General features: G+C 39.8%; 1 protein-coding gene across 2 annotated transcripts in view; it reads left to right on the top strand.

Annotated features, from left to right (window-relative positions):
* Positions 1–19,836, top strand: part of LOC147438367 (uncharacterized) — a 33,228-nt gene extending 13,392 nt beyond the window's left edge. Inside the window, exons 2-4 of one of the 2 annotated variants that reach the window (XM_086487665.1) lie at positions 18,406–19,375; positions 19,469–19,570; positions 19,672–19,836. In XM_086487665.1, coding sequence (XP_086343791.1) covers positions 18,824–19,375; positions 19,469–19,570; positions 19,672–19,716 — 699 coding nt within the window. In that variant the 5' untranslated portion in view covers positions 18,406–18,823 and the 3' untranslated portion in view covers positions 19,717–19,836. Of the gene's footprint in view, positions 1–16,735; positions 17,292–17,387; positions 17,746–17,826; positions 18,269–18,405; positions 19,376–19,468; positions 19,571–19,671 lie in introns of those variants that run through there. The other variant, XM_086487664.1, reaches the window with a different exon arrangement.
* The last annotated feature ends 1,676 nt before the right edge of the window (positions 19,837–21,512 follow it).

The raw sequence follows: 21,512 nt of genomic DNA, 5'->3' as shown, positions 1-21,512 counted from the left end.
TGTGCTTTAGCTTGTCTACGGTCTTGCTTTTAGGAACAACAATCATGCTAAAGAATTTAAGAAACTCCATCCATGGTATGAGCAACAAAGGTCTCCACCACTTCATTGCCCTAGGGAGACCTAGTGAAGTAGACATAGAAGTCCTAGGTCCTAAAATTCTAGCTCAAAAAGTAATGGCTATGAATTAGTGCTTGAAAAAATGTAAAGTGTAAACCTTGGAAACTCATAGCTGGAGAATTTTAGAGGTATGAATAATCATTAATTTTTTTGCAATCCTAAGTAACATCTTAGAGTAGTTACTTTAAGTGGAATAATTATACACCGTTTCTAGGATGCATATGTAAAAACAATAGTTATGTAGTAAGCATTGGGCTAGCTAGTTTATCTTAGGTTTTGCAAGATGAAGACAAAAAAAACTATGCAAACAATGTAGGCAATGCTCACGTTACATTTTTTGCTCACATGTGTGATCACCTCTTTAGTGTCGAGATGGATACTGATGTTGTTCTTGTTCCAGATGGAGCTAATTATTGTACTTTTTTTTGGAGCGTGAGACCTGGCCCTAAATGTTTTAGGTGGGAATTCACTAGATAGGGCGGGCGGCCAGGGATTTAGTTGCTCTCTCTCTCTCTCTCTCTCTCTCTCTCTCTCTCTCTATTGACTAGCTGCTTAACTATAATAGCTGGGCGGGAAATTGATATGAGTGGATATGGCTAGGGCTCAGTGAAATTGCTATGGATGCTCTGTTGCTACCCACGTGGAGCTCAGTGCCTGTTGCAAAGGCTTCGAGCTAATTATATTAGCTTATTGGGTACTATACTAATCATCATGTTAATGTTAATTCACAATGTTTTTTTCACAATGAGTAAACTTTATATTTAGACAATGAGATATAGTGCCAAACAAAAAACCTAAGACTAATATACTTTTGTCAAAAACCCACGGCTTGCCAGAAACGTTTGTACTAAAGCAAAGAAACTCTTTAGATCAAAATTTGAAGCATTCGTCAATATTTAGACTAAGACTCCAATAATTTTTAGTGTAATTTTTTTAAAATCTGTAGAGGATTTGTTACTACATGGTGATAGATCTTCTATTATCTATTTTGTGATATGCATTTATGTGCTCTAACCTGATGTGTGTATCTAGAGAGAGAGAGAGAGAGAGAGAGAGAGAGAGAGAGAGAGGGCTTACCAAAAATCTTTTTTCTAACCATACGAAATAAGGGCAATTCTTCTGTTTTTAGGTTAAATTTGAAGCCTTTACTGACAATTACACTAAAACTTCTTAATTTTGCCGGTTTAGGGTAAAGTAGAGGTCTAACCCTTTGGTGCTCTAACTTGATGTGTATTGAGAGAGAGAGAGAGAGAGAGAGAGAGAGAGAGAGAGAGTGAGATTTTTATTATAATCACTAAGTTTTTGTACCCACATTGTCTCTATGGAAAGCGATCAAGAATTACATTGGAATGTTATGAAAGCAAGAGCTTATAAGGTTCGTCGCAACATCGTGCAAAACATTGTCGATGGCTTGAAGAAAAACGAAGTCAATATTGATCATTGCCTGGAGACAATTCTATAGTGTGTCTCATAAAATTAGGCATGCTATCATTGAAAGCATGTCTTGGCCTTGTATCTGATTACAAAATCTTTTACCTAGGATTCCAAAGTATGCCGATTGATGCGATTGACTCTATGTTGAAGCTTTTACTCAACCTCATACCCGAGAGGAAGATTTGGAGTTGTCTTCTTCCTCCGTTGGTTCTAGAAGATGCTCCACACTATGAGTATGATTTGTACTCAAGAAAGTTCTTAGAAAATGTCTTATCTCATCAAAAAATGATTAGAACTTTTTATCTAAGCGATATTTTATTTCTAAGTGATGATCTTGAATCTGCCCTTGAGTTAAGACTTCTTCTTTGACATGTCTTTTTTTCTTAGTCATGAATCAAAGTCTATCTTTGAATTGCTCATGCACCTATTTCGCTAGAATGCCCTATGGAATATACTTTTTGATGTCTTTTTGCTATCAAAAGAGCAATTTTGGCTCCACGGAGATGCGACTAGTCTCTTGAGAAGAGTCAATGATTTTTGGGATGGATCAAAGTTCAAAGAAGTGAAGGGACTTTTGGACCCAATAGCATCATATGAGTTGCCTGTAATTCACTCTTACCCATATTGCAATAAGTCTTACAACACTTTTCCACTTGGGAAGTTCTCTCTAAAACTTGAAGAAGGATGGAATGCTAAAACCAAGATGTAGAAGTTTATCTGTATAGAGTGCAAAGAAGAAATTGCATGCAAAAAGAAGCTTTGCAAGATAACGGTGGTGTTGTTGTTATCCTCTTTTCTAGAAAGGCTTGCGTCGATGTAAATCTAATATTCTTCTTTGTTGCTCTAATCTAGGGTGATCCTAGAAATCTAGCGCTTTGATTGCATTAGCATGGTTTTTAAAAATCACAGACCACACAAAAGAATTGTGGTGTGGTGGAGATTATGTTGTTGAATCTAGGAAAATACAGCTCCTAGACACCATGCCAATTTTATTTATTCCACAAAGTTGCAAGAGGCTCATCAACAAGTCATCTAGTGATGTCTTTGGAACATTCTTGAAGCCTCTAGTGGATGAGCTGGATTCATTATATCTAAATGGAGCGAGGTCTCATTTGAGTATCCACTAGATAATATCTTTGATAATGCAAATCCATATAGCCAATTTTGTAAGGTTCGGCGGGCTATGGTCATCATGATTACAGATGGCCCCCCTGCCTAAGTGCAAGACAGGTTTGTTAAAAAAAGGAGTACAAGAGTCATGATGGTTACAGATGATCACCCTGCCTACGTGCAAGATAAATCTGTTAAAAAAGGAGGACAAGAGTTTTGCAGGCAAGACAAGGCTCAAGCTACTCTTGAAAGAGCTACAATTAGACCAGGAATGAAAATATGTGCATGACTAGAATCATCACCAAGCTAGGCATCCACCAATTTGAAAGAACAAGAGAAGAAATGATTGTAGCTTTATGAGTAGAAGCAAAGCGGTGTTGTACACAAGATGAAAAGGAAGAGGTGTGGAAGAAATCTGGTCTATCGAGTGAGTCAATTCTCTAGAGACTCTCTGATTTGTATGGATTTGATCTCTCTCTTGATCTTACGTACAACGTGATGCACACCCGGTCGCTAAATGTTTTCAAGAAATACTTTGCACAGTTATTGCAGAACACAAATGCATCTATGAAAAGGAAAATAGACAAAGTTGATTCGTTACCAAACTTATACCGCTAGCAATTTTCTATGGTCACTCGTGAAACTCACCTTGTGTGTATTATGAATGTTTCAAGGCAGAGGAAAATCAAAAATTCATGCAGTGATGCCTACCATATATCCTTAGATTTTTTGATGGCATTTCTTCAAAGATGCAAATTTTGGGATCTTTATTGATTGACATAGCCCAAAGCTTTTATAATTACAATCAAGACTATGGGTGGTCTTCCAACGACATTGAAGTTGAGATCATTGTTACAATCTTGGAGAGTTAAAAAGGAAGAATACTTTGGTGCACACTCTTCATCCTAAGAGCATGTAGCTGGCAATGGTGAGCTTCTTGATGATGTTTTGTGACATGGTTTATATGATCGGTTTTTGTGTTATATGTTTGAGTGTCTCGTGAAAGCAGTTAGTGCTATCAAAACCAATAATCTAAATGATGAGGAATATTTTTTATAGTTTCACATGCGGTGCCTCTTTACTAAGGTTTTCCAAGAAATTCAACGTGATAAAGATAGCTTGCTTCCTTGTGATAGGGCCTTGAGACACCTACATGGTGCAATGACATGTACCTCCTCTACTGTCAACAATGAAACACATGTATGGTCACCTTCACATCTTGAAGGCCTCTTCATTCTTTCTTCTGTAGGAAAGGGTAGATCCCTATGGAACAATATTTTGAAGAATGAACAGAGTGCACCCTATATTGATAATGTTCTCTAAAGGGTATTGCAATATCAAAGAGAAGAGGAAATTTTAGAGAGCCAACACCTGAGGAGAACACTTACTTAAAGAGATATAGGAACATTGAGGAGGATACCTTCTCATTCAATGATGTACGAACATATGATAAGGTTTTCTATAGAGAAAAACAATTCAAGGTTGGTAATGATGTAATTGTGAAGGTTAATGCTTCGGAGACATTGTTCAAAGAGAGAATCCATTGGAAGGCTCGCATAACCTCATTTTTCTCTATACAACTAGAAGGAAAAGCAATGTTGTTTCTTGTTGGAATGTACTACAAGCAATGCATTGTAGGTGATGCAGTTTCAGATGAGTTATTAATTGACAATGTGACTGGAATGAGTGTCCTTGAGAGAGCACCACTTGCCTTTACTTGGGATTGTGTTAGACCTATCTATTCTATGCTTCACAATTCATCCCATTGCCACTCCCCGGGAGCCAGAAATTGATTGCCTATAAGGTTAAAGACTTAAAGCAGAGAGATAAGTTAATTATGGAGGGATCTTGTGGAAACATTCCACTGTGGCTAGAGCCACACTAGCCACATGACATTGTGAAGGTGTGCTTGGATAGTGATGTACAAAAGAATTCAAGAACGATGTTGTGAGAGAGATACAATGTGAGATTAAAATAGAAAAGCTTGCCATTCTAAAGTGTGATAGTAGTGTTTGTTTGATCAAGGGATGGCATGTAGTGAAAAGAAAGAAAATCACAAGTCTTGGTCAAATTGCTCAATGGATGCCTATGACATGGAGATCTCCATAATTGAAGAATTCTTATCGCAATCAATTTATGCTTTGTGAATTGTACTCATTTTATGTTCTATAGATTGCATACAGAGTGCCAGCAGTCTTTAAAATTAAAAATCAAGGTTTACACTTCGCTAATAGGTCATCTCTAAAGATGATATTTGTAAAGTAAAGATGATGAGACTACTACTTTTCTTCTACAATTTTTTTCTTAGATTATATCAATTATTTTTGTAGACTCGTTGATTTCCCACAATCACTATTGCTGCAGCCGGTTTCACATCCTCATGTGATGAGGCCTTGAAAATGCTCGATCCTTGGAGAGAAAAATGATTTATTGGGGAATAAAAGGGTAACGGTAGATTCAACTACCAATGCCACTTATGAACCTATAATCTATGATCAAATTTTTAGACACCCCCCCCCCCCCCAAAAAAAAAAAAAAAAAAAAAGCATAGAGAAACTAACAAGCTTTATGGTAGATAGTTTTTAAAGAAGGAGGATAATGATTAATATCGAGTTCTATGTGTAAACTATGGGATTGTACGACGATGGTTTGCAAAATCCAAGCCAATCGCCCACTTGAGACATAGTAGTGAGGGCAAAGACATGGTCTTACAAATCATGGGAGATTTAAAGTCCATCAAGGTACATGGTGTGGAGTATCTATGGAAGGAGTCGGACATCTACAATTGGTGCATCAAATCTCTTGCCTCAAAAAGAAAGTGGAGCAAGGAAAAGTCAAGCAAAGGACTTGTGGTATAAGACTTGGTTTTTGTTTTTATCTTCATTTTAATCATGTATTATGTATAAATTTATCTGGTTCTTGGTTTTTTATTGCAATATGATGTTGAAGATGTTGAGGATGATACAAAGGGAGAGAATATCCGTATGGACAAGTAGGTAGTGGTTGTTGATTGTGAGTTATTTTCTTGAGAGACATGTCCCTTTTACAATGTGATTATACTTATATCATTTTTAGCAAGAGGATGATGTTATGGACGTCCATGCTGAAAATAAATTAGATGGAGAAGATAACAATAAAGATGCCTCAACGTCTGTTGAGGTAATTGACTCTAAACTTGTAGTAACACACTTGTCATTTTTATCTTTGATTATATTTTAAATTATTGTCAAAGAAGTTTATTTTTTTTCAATCTAGAAGGAAAGTGAAGCATATGTTCCTTATGATGAACATCATGTGAATGCTTATGAAGTATATATAGATAGAGTAGATTGTTCTCTCTATATTTCTCTATGTGTATATACATAGAAGTTTGATTATGAATGAACTTTTGCTTAGGAACATTAAAAATTAAGCAAATAAGAGAACTTTCTGAATTCATTGGAAGAGGAGAGTACAATTGATGATTACCATGAGGTTTCTATAGACAATGAGGTGAAGATTTTTTTAATATGACTTTTGTATTTTGATATGTCTTGTTTGAAAGATGAATTAATAAATATGATGTTTCTTTAAAAAGGTGTTTAAATACCTCAATCCAAGTGAAAATACATGTCCCAAAAGTGTTGAGGTGCACTCTAGGAAAAGCTATTTATATATGTTGCATAATGGGGTTTTTATAGTAACCTTTATATGCTCACTATATTTTATATATTTACTAATTTGACCTATGTTGTAGGCCACAAATAAATTTTTTGAACATCTACATGAAAAAAAGTGAATCATCAAAAGTGATGAAGAACAAAAAATCAAAGGTAGCTCCAGACAACATTCAATATGCTTCTTATTGTTGTGAGTTAAGACACATATTGAAATTTTATTTAAATTTCTTTTTACGAATCTTTGAAAAGAAACCAAGCATCTAATTTTGAGAGCTTGACAGAAATGGAGGTTGGTTTTATCTTAAAATGACAACATCTATTTCTTTTAATAAGGATAGAAGCGATTTTTTTTTAAAAATCCAATTGTTTTATGTAAGTGATGATGTAGGAGCATATACTAAGCAGAGATGATGAAGAAACCATTTTAATAAAAAGGTTTGGTGGGAAGAAAATTGAAGAAGTGTATCACTTGGTGAAGCCAACTTACACGGCTCTAAAAAATCTCATTCTATTTTTAGTAGGGAAGCATGTGACACAAATTCTTCTTTGATGCAAGAGGGTTTAGCAGCTTGTCTACTAAGTGAATCCATAGTTAGCATTAGGATAGAAAACATTGGTTCTCTTTCTTTAAAGGATGTAGAGATATTGAGTGACCAAGAGGATTGATTTCACTATGTATGTCCATACGTTATTAAAAGACAGGTCTTTGTGTGATTAATCATAGTTTGTGGTTTGTATGGATGTTTTCTTATAAGAAAAAGGTAGTTATTATGTGTAGAGAGACTCAATTAATCACATATGAAAGTGTCAATTGTTAAGTGCTAATGTTTAGAATCAAGTCAATTGGTTAAATTGATATATAATCTAACCTTAATTAGATGTTAAAGACTTACCATATTGGACTTATTAAAGTCAAACTAGCAAGAAAAATTAACTCCTAGAGATATATTTGCTCATTTTCTTGCTACTTGGTTAGATAAAACTCTTGTACAGGTAGAATATTATGGCTACAACCATTTAGGAGTATTCAAGTCAAACTAGCAAGAAAACACAACTCCTAGATATGTTCGTCCACTTTCTTACTATATGGTTAGATAAAACTCCCATATAGCTAGAATTTTGTGGCTACAACCACCTAAGAGTATTCTCATTATTACATGTTTACACTCTTAGTAGATATGTATAGTCAATCTAGTAAGCTGTCTAGTAATTATATTTTTTTCTATATAGAAACGTGTCCAAAGCTCCTTGTATTGCCACTACCTCTTACTTGATTGTGACTGCCACTGTGTACATAGCATGGTGATTGCACCCATGTGCTCAGCTTTGTTCTAAGAATGTTCCTCTCATTGCAAGCCAGCTCATAGGTGCACGCCCTCTTCTCATGCCTCAAAGCTATAATGGTATGTTGCTTCTCTCTCCTATGTTTAGTTGTGTTGGCCCTCTCTCTTCTATATTTGCGAGTCTGCATAACTCTCCACATTCCTATTCCTAAAGGAACAAGTATTTGGCTTTTTCTAAGGAATTTAAAGTAATCCCTCAAGTTCCTTGATCTTCATGATAGTATTTATACTTTTTTGAAATTATGGGTGCCTGATAACAATAAAAAAGAAAGAAAAGTTATGCATAAGGTGATGCAACTCAAGCAACTTAATGTGGAACATTTCATGAATGAAGGGTAGTAAAAAATTTTCACCTTTTTTTTCTGCAAAACTCACAATCTGTGGGTGAGAATTATCAAGAAACCCAAAATTTACAAAGCGTCCTTAAGCTCGTACGGAGCCTTGAGGTATCTACCAACCAAATCAAATTACAAGGGCTACCTTAGGCAAGACGACATCCAAAATCACCTACCCCTCAAGACGGAGGATGACCTGACTCCACTCTTTTGAGTTTCTCCTTTTTTCAAGGTCTAAAATTAATCATTGCCCTGAACTCCTATACAGTCTCCGTGAAGTTCACAAAATTGAGGAGTCAAGATGATCTCTCTTGATGAGAGCCTCTCCCTGACATAGTGGCAATGCACCTCAATGTGCTTTGTGCAAGCATGAAAAATAGGATTCCTCACAACTACAATGTGCTCTGGTTGTCAGTGTAGATAGTGTTGGCAGTCTAAGCCATACACACTCAACCATATTTGTGAAGACTGCCATGTACTCAGCCTCACAATTGGAAGTGTCCACAATAGGTTTCTTCTTGCTCAACCATGATATGCATAAACTATCGAGCATCAAACAAAAACCACTTTTGAGTTCCAAAAAGCATGTAAATTTGGCGGCAATGACCCCCCCTTGGGATAAAACAAGCCAAGATGTAAAGTGCCACTGAAGTAGCAAAAAATACTCCTGACAGATTGCCAATGATTAGACCCTGGGCTATGCATAAATTTGCTGACCTGTGAGACTCCAAAGTGAATATTCAGCCTTGTGTTGTATAGATAAATAAGGCAACCAATAGTGGTTTGGTAAAGAGTGACATCAGCATGGTCGCCAACATCATGAAGAATCAATTTCAAACTTGTTTCCATGGGAGTGGCATTAGGTTTGCAATACTTAAGTTCAAACTTACATAGCAATGTCTCTATGTAACTTGTCTGACACAAGGCAATACGACCATCACAATGCTTAAATTATATACCCAAGTAAAGATGCAACAACCCAAATCTTTCATCTTGAAAGTAGCATTCAAATTTAGTCTTAACTTCAGCAATATGTCTTTCATTTGGCCCAATGACCAGCAAACCATCCACATAGAGAACGACAATGAGAAGTACATCACCCTCACACTTTACATTCAATGTGCTTTCTGTTGGACTATTTCCAAAGACTCGTTTGACCAGATGAGTATCATCTCTCTCATACCAAGCACGAGTAGATTGCTTCAACCCATACAAAGCTTTCTTACATTTGCACACTTTATCCTCTTATCCTTTCTTGATAAAATTGCAAGACTGCATTACATAAAGTTCCTCAAATATGTCACCATTCAAGAAAGCAGTAACAATGATGTACATCTCAACCAAAATGAGGCACCAATGCACATAGAAAATGCATAGTAGTCATATGCCCAGTGGGATCAAAAGTCTGTTCATAATCTATGCCTTTTTGTTGTGCATAACCCTTTGCAACAAGTCAATCCTGATAGCAATCAATCTCACCATGCAGCTTACGTTTCAACTTGCAAACCCACTTCATACCAATGTCCTTTTTACCAGGAGGAAAATCACATAGAGTCCATGTGTCATTTTCCATAAATACATTATATTTTGATTGCATGGTAGCCATCCAATTTTTAGAATTTTGTGCTTCATCAAAAGACAGAGGTTCCTCAACATCACATAAGCTAGTAGACATAGCCAAATCTTAACAATCTAATGCATAAGATGCATGGCAAGAACCTGAACGAGTACGACTACACAAAGGTGCATCCAATTTACTGTCACGCAAAGTACCAACCATTTTGGCATACCTCTAGCCTGCTCATTCCCACTTATTTTCGCATCAAGTATATTATGTATATCTGCATCAGTAATAGGTTGATCTGTAGCATTTTTTGAAACTCCCATAGGCTGTACATTTGCCTCATTTGAATTTACAATCAAACTTCCACCATTGGAAAAGAGGCAACATAAATGTCCTGTGAGCTTACATTACTATCTCTAGTACATGACAACAAGGGCTGAAAAGAATCGTTTACAAACACAACGTCCCTTGAAACCAAGATATGCTTTGTTTTTGGATGGTACAACCTATAAATTTTGCTTTCAGCACTATAACCAACAAAAATGCACTTGATAACCTTATCATCCATTTTTATGCGCTGTGTTTGTGGCACCAAAACATAAACCAAATAGCCAAAAACACGCATGTGCTCAATAGAAGTCTTTCTATCATGCCATGCTTCATATGGATTCGTAGATTGCAAAAGCTTTTATAGGACATACACCTGTTAAGTACATAAGTGGCACACATGATGGTCTCAAGCTTGACTTTACTTTTGACCATACATCGTGCCATTTTTGTAAGTGACCTATTTTTCCTCTCAGCAACACCATTTTTCTGAGGGGTATACTACACTGTACATTGGTGTTTTATCCTTGTACTAGCTAGAAATGCATTAAATTCATGAGACATATACTACCCCCCTTGATCTGAATGGAGGGTGCCCATAGTACATTTTGAGACATTTTTGGCCATAGCCAAAAATTGTTTGAAGCACATAAACACTTTGGACTTCGCTTTAAGTGGATACACCCATGCATGCCTAGAGTAATCATCAATAAAAGTCATGAAGTAAAGGAAATTTCCCAAGGACCGAGTTTGCATGGGCCCACAAACATCACTATGCACAAGCTACAACCTGTATGTGGCCCTAGCTAAACCATCCTTTGGAAACTTTGAATGTTGCATCTTATCCAAAACACAGAATTCACAGACATGTTTGACAGGTGCTTCAAGAGGTGGCGAAGAAGCAACCATAGAGAGAGGTAAACAAGTCACAATGAGACGTAATGTGTTTTTTAGCACCACTATCAAAGTACCCCACATGAGTATCACTACAAGAGGTTATGTGCTCTTGTGACGCTCTTAGCGACGGAAATACACTGGGTTTTTATAACCCCCGGCGTCGCTATAAGCGTCGCTAAAAGCGTCGCTACGAGAGCGTCGCTATATGCGTCGCTATAGGCGTCGCTATAGGCGTCGCTATAGGCGTCGCTATATAGCGACGCTTATAGCGACGCTTATAGCGACGCTCTCACAGAAGAGTATAGCGACGCATATAGCGACGCTACAGAGCCATAAATAGCGACGCTTATAGCGACGCCTGAGAGAATATTTTTTTGGTGACAGGGCATTGAATGCCCTGCCACCCATCAACCATATTGTACTTGATTCACTTTTTAAAAAAAGTGCAAAGATAAATAATAGACCCAAAATAGTCACCCACAAGACGCATTGTTTGCAAAATTGACAATTGTACACATCATAGACAAACTGAATTGATTGGCAAATGTAATAATGACAATTGTACAACATCATAGGCATAAAGAATTGATTGGCAAAAGGAATTGCGGTGACAAATGTAATAATATACATGGTTCAAAAAGACGTATAAAATCCGTCTCATGATACATAAGCTATGAGAAACCCTAAACTAATGCTATCTAGCTACGGCTAAACTGACGTCGTCTAATCAGACGTCTCATCGCGTCCAAGCGGCGTATCTGTCGGATTCTGCAAAAAAAGACAATAAGACAGTTTTCAGTAAGTATAAACATATAACGACATTTATAAAACAATACAAAAAATAAAAAAGAGTAAACCATAATACTAACCATGCCGCTGCGAGAACTGAGAATGTCCATCAGGGCGTTTAAGCCCTTCCTGCCTGCGTACTCGCGCTCGTACGGTGTGGGATCACGTCCTGTCATCGACCACTGTCAAAACATACAAAGATTTCATTATGTTAGAACTAAAAAACTCATAAACCCTAAACTATCGAACATGCATAAAGAGCAATGTGAAAAGACTTACAAAATCGGCCTCAAATGATGCCCATCCACCGCTCCCCAAGTGGTGCGAGCTCCCTGCCTCTACTCGCGCTCTGGCTGCATCTTTTTGTTGCTTCCACTTGTCGGGATTCTCGCGCGCTGCTTTCTTCGCATTCTTCCAATCTTCTTTGGCCAGCCAATCTGGCCTATTCCACCCATTCTTGATTGCTTTTTGCACTTCGGAACGCTTGTGTTTGCAGTATTCGCGCATTCGAATCTTCATCAGGTCTTCATTGAAGCGCTGATCCCGTGTTGGAACGGGAAACTCATCATGAAGTATGCTGATGACACTGTTTTTTAAATCACTTGGTACTTCACTCCATTTGTTTAGTATATAGTGTCTAAACAGCTGAGAGCAAAGACCACGCATGCGCGAGATCACCTTCTTGCCGTCATCATCCATGATGATGCCGCCGCTGATGTCGACGGAGTAAGGCAAGCCCTCTGGCCGGTGACGCGTGAACCTGGGTGTCCCGGCAGGGGTCTCTAGCGGCGTGTCGATGGGGGTACGGACGTCAGGTGTCTCCACCGGCGTCTGGGCCCCGAAGCGAGGAGTGTCGAGTGGGGTGGCTCCTGGCGGAGTAGGTAGAGGTGTGTAGCTTCTAGGAACAGTCAGCCGTGCAAAACCTGGCGTAGACGGCGATGCTGTGGCTGGTGTGGGGGCGGGCAAAGAAGGGGAGGGTAAAGAGCCTCGTCGAACACGAGGCGGTGTGGAGGCATCGGTGGCGGAATCCCCACAACAACCGCCACCGCCACCACTAGAGCGCCGGTGTCTAGAAGAGTGTGACGCTCGTCTCGTCGACGCCGAAGCTTCGGAGCGCGCCGAATGCTCCGAAAGAGAGGGAGATGCGGATGGTGTAGGAACGCGCGATGATGCGCCAGAGCGATGACGCTCCACGTACCACTGTCTCTGCTGCGGTGACAAAGAAGAAAGAAACTCCTCATCATCCATACCTGCATTAAACACACGAATATTTAAACTTAATATTGAATGAATAGAGTAGACAATGACGCAAATACCATTAAATACAATGACGTAATGACGCATATAAATACAATGACGCAATGAATCGAGTGGTAGAAGAGGCAAGTCGAAAACTCAGAATTTTCAATCAAAAGAGCTAGAGCTTTTACAGCACGGAGCAAAATTGTTCAAATACAATATTTGTGGCTTTAAGAGATCTCTCTCTCATCCTCGCATAACTCAGCATAACTTCCTATATCTATATAGAGCTCTCCGTTTAAACACATATCCTCTGTTTCATTTTGTAGCTCCTCTGCATGCACCCCATATAGAGCAGTAGCATCTTGATGCTCGTCTGGCACCACCGCAGCGGCTTCTGATTGAGCATCTTCTCTGATCTCCTCCATTGATGTCGTTGTGATTGGCACATGGTAGCCTTCATACGTCCTTGCACTACGAGGGGCTACCTCTATGACGTACCACCAGTTTGATGTAGACTTTGTAGGATGAAATACTACCTGCCAGAGCCACATAACTTACATGAGAGCTTTCAAGCACATAACTTGTAAAAGGGGGATGTTAACTATTTATATACTTACTTGTTCACAATGCTCGGGTAGTACGAAAGTGTCTCTTAGGTCAGTCCATTTCTTAGTAGAATCCACCTCAAGAAAACCAGACTCTCCTCTACGCACAGTAGCGTTTCGACCCTCCATGATTATCTTGAACCATTGCACGTCGAACAAGTCGACAAAAAATCCTCTGTAATCGATCCTCAAAATCTCTTGCAGCGTGCCGAAGTAAGTGAGTTCCGCCACCACGGGATCTGCATCAGAGGAACGTCGTCGACTAGACTGTTCAAATTTTGCCATGATTCCACAATCTTGAGTAAAACGCTTTTTGTCGATTCGTTCCACCCTAAAATGTCGACCTTTACATCATGCTGCTGTGTATGACTTATACTACAACGAACAAAGATTATGAGTGGCCGTTCAAACGTTTATAAATAAAGTCACTTGCTAGTCGTACATTGCAAACTTACCTTGGTCGCGCAACCCCGAGAGTACTCCCACTCTTCTTCAGTCACTTCGTCACCGCATTGTTGTGCGCTTTTCAATTGGTTGTGCAACCATCTTAAGCTCATGAAGGTTGGTAGGCTCTCCAGAACCGCTGGATAGTGCATCGGTGGTCGTCTTCCCCGTCTCCACTCGATTCGTGCCCTTTGTCGCTCTTGCTTTGCATCCTCATATTGTGAAATCCACTTTTGCATCACTGGATTGTGAAGCATGCAAAATCGGTTGATTTTAGCCTCTAGATCTTCCGTCATCTTCTTCTCAACACCGAGATTGCACATGACAATCCCAGATATGCGCTCATCATCTATGGTTCGCCATAGCGTATCCCGGGATTTATCAAATCCGTCTAACCACTCTCCAATGTACACTAGGGACTCTGATACCAACCAACCTTCTGCCATGCTACCCTCCGGACGTGCCTTTTGACGCACATATCCCTTAAGCGTTTTCATGAAACGCTCTAATATATTTGTAGCAACTGACATACATGCATCATAGGCAGAAGGATCATAAGTGCACTCTGCACTAAAATCCCATTTTGCATCAACATCGGCAACACAATCTCCTTTCACAGAAGACTCAACAATAGCTGCACTTGTAGTGGAGCCAGACTCTTTCCTCTTAGCCTCTTTTGCTTTTAACTTTGGACACTGCTTGATCAAGTGATCATTAGCTTTACAATAATGGAGACACATCTCCATTTTTCCCTTTTCACCAAAATTTCCAGACGAAGTGTCACTACAAGAGGCTATTCATATTAGCGACGCTCAAAAAAAAAATTCCCGGCGTCGCTATGAGCGTCGCAAATTTACAAAGAAATTTGCGACGCTCATAGCGACGCCGGCTGGGCTAAAAAAATAACCGAGCGCGCCCAAAAACTCAGATCTCAGATCTGAGTTTTTCGGCGCCCTCAAATAAGGAGCAGATAACACTCTTCCTCTCTCTCTCTCTCTCTCTCTCTCTCTTTTTATTCTCCACACACACACACACACACACACACACACACACACACACGAGGAGAGGAAGGAGAGCCAGGTATGCTCCTTCCCTCTCCTCATTCTCATGTTCCCTTCCCCTCTTTCTCTCTCCCTCTCTCTCTCTCACACACACACACATAGTGTTTTTGAGAGAGAGAGAGAGAGAGAGAGAGAGAGAGAGTACAAACATAAACAAAAACGCACAGACACATACATAAACAAAGAATGCACACACACATTGAGAGAGGAAAAGAGAGAGAGAGCATGCATAAACAAAAAACGCACGCATTGAGAGAGGAAAAGAGAGAGAGAACATGCATAAACAAAAAACGCACACATTGAGAGAGGAAAAGAGAGAGAAAACATGCATACGATCCAAAAAAACGCACACACATTGAGAAAGAAAGAGAGAGAAACTAATTTAACGTCGTAGGAAACTAATTAAAATTAAAAGACCTAAAGATCTAGCCGACGAGGAGTTGAACTCAAGACCTATTATTCAAGAGGGAAATGGCATAATCAATCTATCATACTTGGCATGGGTGATAGAAAGGTTATACCATTTATCTCTTTTTATTGGCACACACATCCACACACGTGCACACACACAAGAAGAAGAGAGTTATAACGTCGTAGGAAACTATCCTAAAAGACGTTAAAGATTAGGTTAGATGTAGACTTACGTTAAATTAGATTTAGGTTTATTTAAGTTAAATTAGATTAGATTTAGGTTTATTTTTAACTAGATTTACGTTTATTTACGCTAGATTTAGATTTACGTTATATTAGATTAGATTTAGGTCTTCATAGACTGCGATGCCTGCATGAAGCGGGTGAAGAAAGCCCTCAATGGAATATAGGGTATTGCTGCCTTCACTCATGGTGGGCTCCGTCGATCCAAAAGTACTGGTGAAATGTCTTCAGAAGATAGGGAAGAAGGTGGATCTTCAGGGCGGCAAGAGTCACTACATCCCCGACACAATGACCATCTAGACAACCTCTAGTCATTCAACAGCAACTTCAAAGTTAGTAACAAGAGCAAGAACTATCTCAAGGGCCAATTGCTGTCGTCCGATGTGGATGGAGATGAGGCAGCGTCACCGCCAGAAGTTAACTCTCACATCTTTAGTGATGAGAATGCCAACTCTTGCCGAGTTATGTGAAAAATTATGTGTTAAATTAGTTTTAAGGTTCTTATAATCCCTGTTAGTTTAGTTCTTTGTTTTTAATATAACATAATTTACGTTAGATTTAGATTTATGTTATATTAGATTAGACTTAGGTTTATTTAGGTTCACACACACGCACACACACACACACACACACAAGAAGAAGAGAGTTTTAACGTCGTAGGAAACTATCCCAAAAGACGTTAAAGATTAGGTTAGATGTAGACTTACGTTAAATTAGATTTAGGTTTATTTTTAGTTAGATTTATGTTTATTTAGATTTACGCTTATTTACGTTAGATCGAGTCCACGCAAGAATTACTTACGGTTTAGGGTTTAGAGTTAGACGAACAGTGAAAAGATCTACTGTAAAAAGATGTTAAGATGCTATGAAGTGCTACAGCTAAAGAAGAGGCAAAGGGGTTTTGTCCACTACATGCAGTATCATGTAGACGTGGGTGTGTAGATTTCTTGTACCCACAAATATAGGTATTGACCAATAAAGACGAGATTATAACCCGGTGGTTCTGATCTCCGTGCACCTCTAGACCGAGGTGTGCGGGGATTGGACATGACTAGAGAATGTGAGGTAAAGAGAGAGAGAGAGAGAGAGAGAGAGAGAGAGAGAGAGAGAGATAAGACGAAGAATGCCAATAGAATATTAAATTTGTTGTCCAGGTTATAAGATTTTTATCCTCATTATGAGTAGTGACGAGGATGTGGGACCGTCCAACCGAAACACCTATCTCTCAACGAGGGTCTTATGTCATTGTAATCAATGCAAGCATGTTGTGCGACGGACAAGACGTGTTTCTTTCCAGCACGTTCGCGAATTTGGCGAGTTCGATCCATCTATTATAGATCGAGTTGTTGCCAATTATAACTCGTCGGACTCTGACGCTGGCCAACAAGCAGCAATCTTGCAACCCAATAGACGTGTTCGCAGGTGCTTTGGTCAAGCAGCATATGTGAGGCCACAAGATGTAGCCTCTGACAGCTCGGGGGATGATCATGCAGAGCACATTCCCAACGAGGCAATGTTTGAGCCCGAGATTGATGAAATGATCGAGACGATCATGGATTCAGAAAGGCTTATCTATGATGATATGAAAAGTGAAGCCGATACGCCATTGTATAATAGAGCACGTATGTCTAGATTGAAAGCACTCCTGGTTCTTCTCAACATGCAGACAAAGTTTGGATGGAGTGACACTAGCGTCACAACGCTTTTCAGGTGATCTATTACAATTAGTTTACTTTAATAAAACTCTAAATGTATAATGATCTGATAGATTTTTACACGACTGTATCGTATTTTTATGTTGTGTAGATTGCTTAAAGAGCACATACTACCAGCTGACAATGTGATGCCAGATTCCCGAGATGAAGCAAGAAAGATTTTGCGAAACTTGGGGATGGATTACAATTCTATCCACGCTTGTCCTAATGACTGCATTCTTTTCAGAGGGGAATACATAGACATGGAGAAGTGTCCGAAATGTGATTCCGAAAGATATCGAGTAGATCTCCACGGGACAAAAATTCCACAAAAGGTTTTGCGACATTTTCCTCTGCTTCCTCGCAACACTATTGTGCGTAGAGGAGAGTCTGGTTTTCTTGAGGTGGATTCTACTAAGAAATGGACTGACCTAAGAGACACTTTCGTACTACCCGAGCATTGTGAACAAGTAAGTATGTAAATAGTTAACATCCCCCTTTTACAAGTTATGTGCTTGAAAGCTCTCATGTAAGTTATGTGGCTCTGGCAGGTAATATTTCATCCTACAAAGTCTACATCAAACTGGTGGTACGTCATAGAGGTAGCCCCTCGTAGTGCAAGGATGTATGAAGGCTACCATGTGCCAATCACAAGGGCATCAATGGAGGAGATCAGAGAAGATGCTTAATCAGAAGCCGCTGCGGTGGTGCCAGACGAGCATCAAGATGCTACTACTCTATATGGGGTGCATGCAGAGGAGCTACAAAATGAAACAGAGGATATGTGTTTAAACGGAGAGCTCTATATAGATATAGGAAGTTATGCTGAGTTATGCGAGGATGAGAGAGAGATCTCTTAAAGCCACATATATTGTATTTGAACAATTTTGCTCCGTGTTGTAAAAGCTCTGGCTCTCTAAGTACCTTCCATGGTGTATAACGCTCTTTTCTACTCGCGCTCACATCTTTTGATTGAAAATTCTGAGTTTTCGACTTGCCTCTTCTATCACTCAATTCATTGCGTCATTGTATTTATATGCGTCATTACGTCATTGTATTTAATGGTCTTTGCGTCATTGTCTACTCTATTCATTCAATATTAAGTTTAAATATTCGTGTGTTTAATGCAGGTATGGATGATGAGGAGTTTCTTTCTTCTTTGTCACCGCAGCAGAGACAGTGGTACGTGGAGCGTCATCGCTCTGGCGCATCATCGCGCGTTCCTACTCCATCCGCATCTCCCTCTCTTTCGGAGCATTCGGCGCGCTCCGAAGCTTCGGCGTCGACGAGACGAGCTTCACACTCGTCTAGACACCGACACTCTAGTGGTGGCGGTGGCGATTGTTGTGGGGATTCCGCCACCGATGCCTCCACACCGCCTCGTGTTCGACGAGGCTCTTTACCCTCCCCTTCTTTGCCCGCCCCCACACCAGCCACACCATCGCCATCTACGCCAAGTTTTGCACGGCTAACTGTTCCTAGAAGCTACACACCTCTACCTACTCCGCCAGGAGCCACCCCACTCGACACTCCTCGCTTTGGGGCCAGATGCCGATGGAGATACCTGACGTCCGTACCCCCATCGACACGCTGCTAGAGACCCCTGCCGGGACACCCAGGTTCACGCGTCACCGGCCAGAGGGCTTGTCTTACTCCGTTGACTTCAGCGGCGGCATCATCATGGATGATGACGGCAAGAAGGTGATCTCGCGCATGCCTGGTCTTTGCTCTCAGCTGTTTAGACACTACATACTAAACAAATGGAGTGAAGTACCAAGTGATTTAAAAAACAGAGTCATCAGCATACTTCATGATGAGTTTCCTGTTCCAACACGGGATCAGCGCTTCAATGAAGACCTGATGAAGATTCGAATGCGCGAATACTGCAAACACAAGCGTTTCGAAGTGCAAAAAGCAATCAAGAATGGGTGGAACAGGACAGATTGGCTGGCCAAAGAAGATTGGAAGAATGCGAAGAAAGCAGCGCGTGAGAATCCCGACAAGTGGAAGCAACAAAAGGATGCAGCCAGAGCGCGAGTAGAGACAGGGAGCTCGTACCACTTGGGGAGCGGTGGATGGGCATCATTTGAGGCCGATTTTGTAAGTGTTTTTGCATTGCTCTTTATGTTCGATAGTTTAGGGTTTATGAGTTTTTTAATTCTAACATAATGAAATCTTTGTATGTTTTGACAGTGGTCGATGACAGGACGTGATCCCACACCGTACGAGCGCGAGTACGCAGGCAGGAAGGGCTTAAATGCCCTGATGGACATTCTCAGTTCTCGCGGCGGCATGGTTAGTATTAGGGTTTACTCTTTTCTATTTTTTGTATTGTTTTATAAATGTCGTTATATGTTTATACTTACTGAAAGCTGTCTTGTTGTCTTTTTTTGCAGAATCTGACAGATACGCTGCTTGGACGCGATGAGACGTCTCACTAGACGACGTCAGTTTAGGCGTAGCTAGATAGCATTAGTTTAGGGTTTCTCATAGCTTATGTATCATGAGACGGATTTTATACGTCTTTTTGAACCATGTATATTATTACATTTGTCACCGCAGTTCCTTTTGCCAATCAATTCTTTATGCCTATGATGTTGTACAATTGTCATTATTACATTTGCCAATCAATTCATTTTGCCTATGATGTGTACAATTGTCAATTTTGCAAATAATGCGTCTTGTGGGTGACTATTTTAGGTCTATTATCTACCCTTGCACTTTTTTTAAAAAGTGAATCAAGTACAATATGGTTGATGGGTGGCAGGGCATTCAATGCCCTGCCACCAAAAAAAAATTCTCTAGGTCGTTGCTATAACCGTCGCTATTTATGGCTCTGTAGCGTCGCTATAGTCTTCTATGTAAACGTCGCTATAACCGTCGCTATGAGCGTCGCTATGAGCGTCGCTATATAGCGACGCATATAGCGACGCTCTCGTAGTGACGCTCGTAGCGACGGTTTTAGCGACACTAGGGGTTATAAAAACACAGTGTATTTCCGTCTCTAACAGTGTCACAAGAGCACACAACCTCTTGTAGTGTGTTTCCCATAGAATCATTAGAAATAGTTACCTTTCCACTTATAGAAGAACCATGAGAAGTGGTTGCATTACTGTTACCACTTTTTCTTTGATCAAAAATAAAGTCATGTTCAATTACACACTGTTTATCTCTATTTTTTTTGGGAAGTGACTCTTGAAACATCAACATGCATAATGCATCAAACTTGACAACTTCATGATTTCCTTGGGTCATATTTCTCCAAGTACTCACAAAATTCTAGTAAGAATCTGGCAAAGAATCAAGAATTGTCTACACAAGGGAACTGTCATAAAAAATGACTTTGCCTCAATAAATAAGTTGCTCATTTATATCTTTGACACTAGCAAGGAAAGTTTCCATTTCATCTTACTCATGTATAAACTCTAGCTCTTTACACATCAATGCAATTTAAGCCTCATTGCAACTTGCATAAAGACCGGCAAGCATATCCCAAGCTTGTTTTGCATATTTTGCTAAATGGACGTGAGGAGTAATTGTGCACTTCACAAAACACAATCAATGCATGAGGTTGCACATCTCTTTCATCCCAAATGAGCCTGCTTAGCCCATAGGCAAAACCTTTCTAATAGCAGTAATCCTGCCAGGAAAACTTGAAGCATCCTCAAGATCACTTGTATCCACAAAACCAAGACGTACATCATTTCCCTACACAATTTTCCAAACATCCTTTGACACAAGGAAATATGCATCATGTAAGCCCACATAGGATAATTGTCCCCTCAACACAAAACATCTTGAACACATTTGTGTCGTTGTCAGCCATGGTGAATGTCTGCACCTGATGTGAAAATTGCTTAAAAAGACGAGAAACAAAGTAGGGACAACATGTGCTATATAGCACAAACCATAGAAGACTGTAAGCTCACTTAAAGTTGAGAAAATGATTGGGTGTGTGCACACAACACTGATGACTAAGACCGAGAAGATACAACCTGGTCTGATACCAATTGTTGGAAATAGGGTTGCAGGGAAACACACACAGCTTGGAGAAGATGAAGAAAGCTCAAGGTACACAACAAAGAGTGTGTTACTTAGTGTGCAATAGAAAGATAAGGTAGCCCTAGAGTGATCTGCGTATATAAAATCACGAAGGAAACAACATCGTAGTGAGGCAAAAAATGTCCCGACGGTTCTAAGTGAGTTCACACACATCACTACCACATGTATATAGTAA

The sequence above is a fragment of the Adiantum capillus-veneris genome, chromosome 17 (assembly GCF_014529385.1).
Source record: "Adiantum capillus-veneris isolate H3 chromosome 17, ASM1452938v2, whole genome shotgun sequence".
Lineage (NCBI taxonomy): Eukaryota > Viridiplantae > Streptophyta > Polypodiopsida > Polypodiales > Pteridaceae > Adiantum > Adiantum capillus-veneris.
Note: the sequence above shows the minus strand (reverse complement) of the source record. Positions and strands in the feature narration are given on the sequence as shown.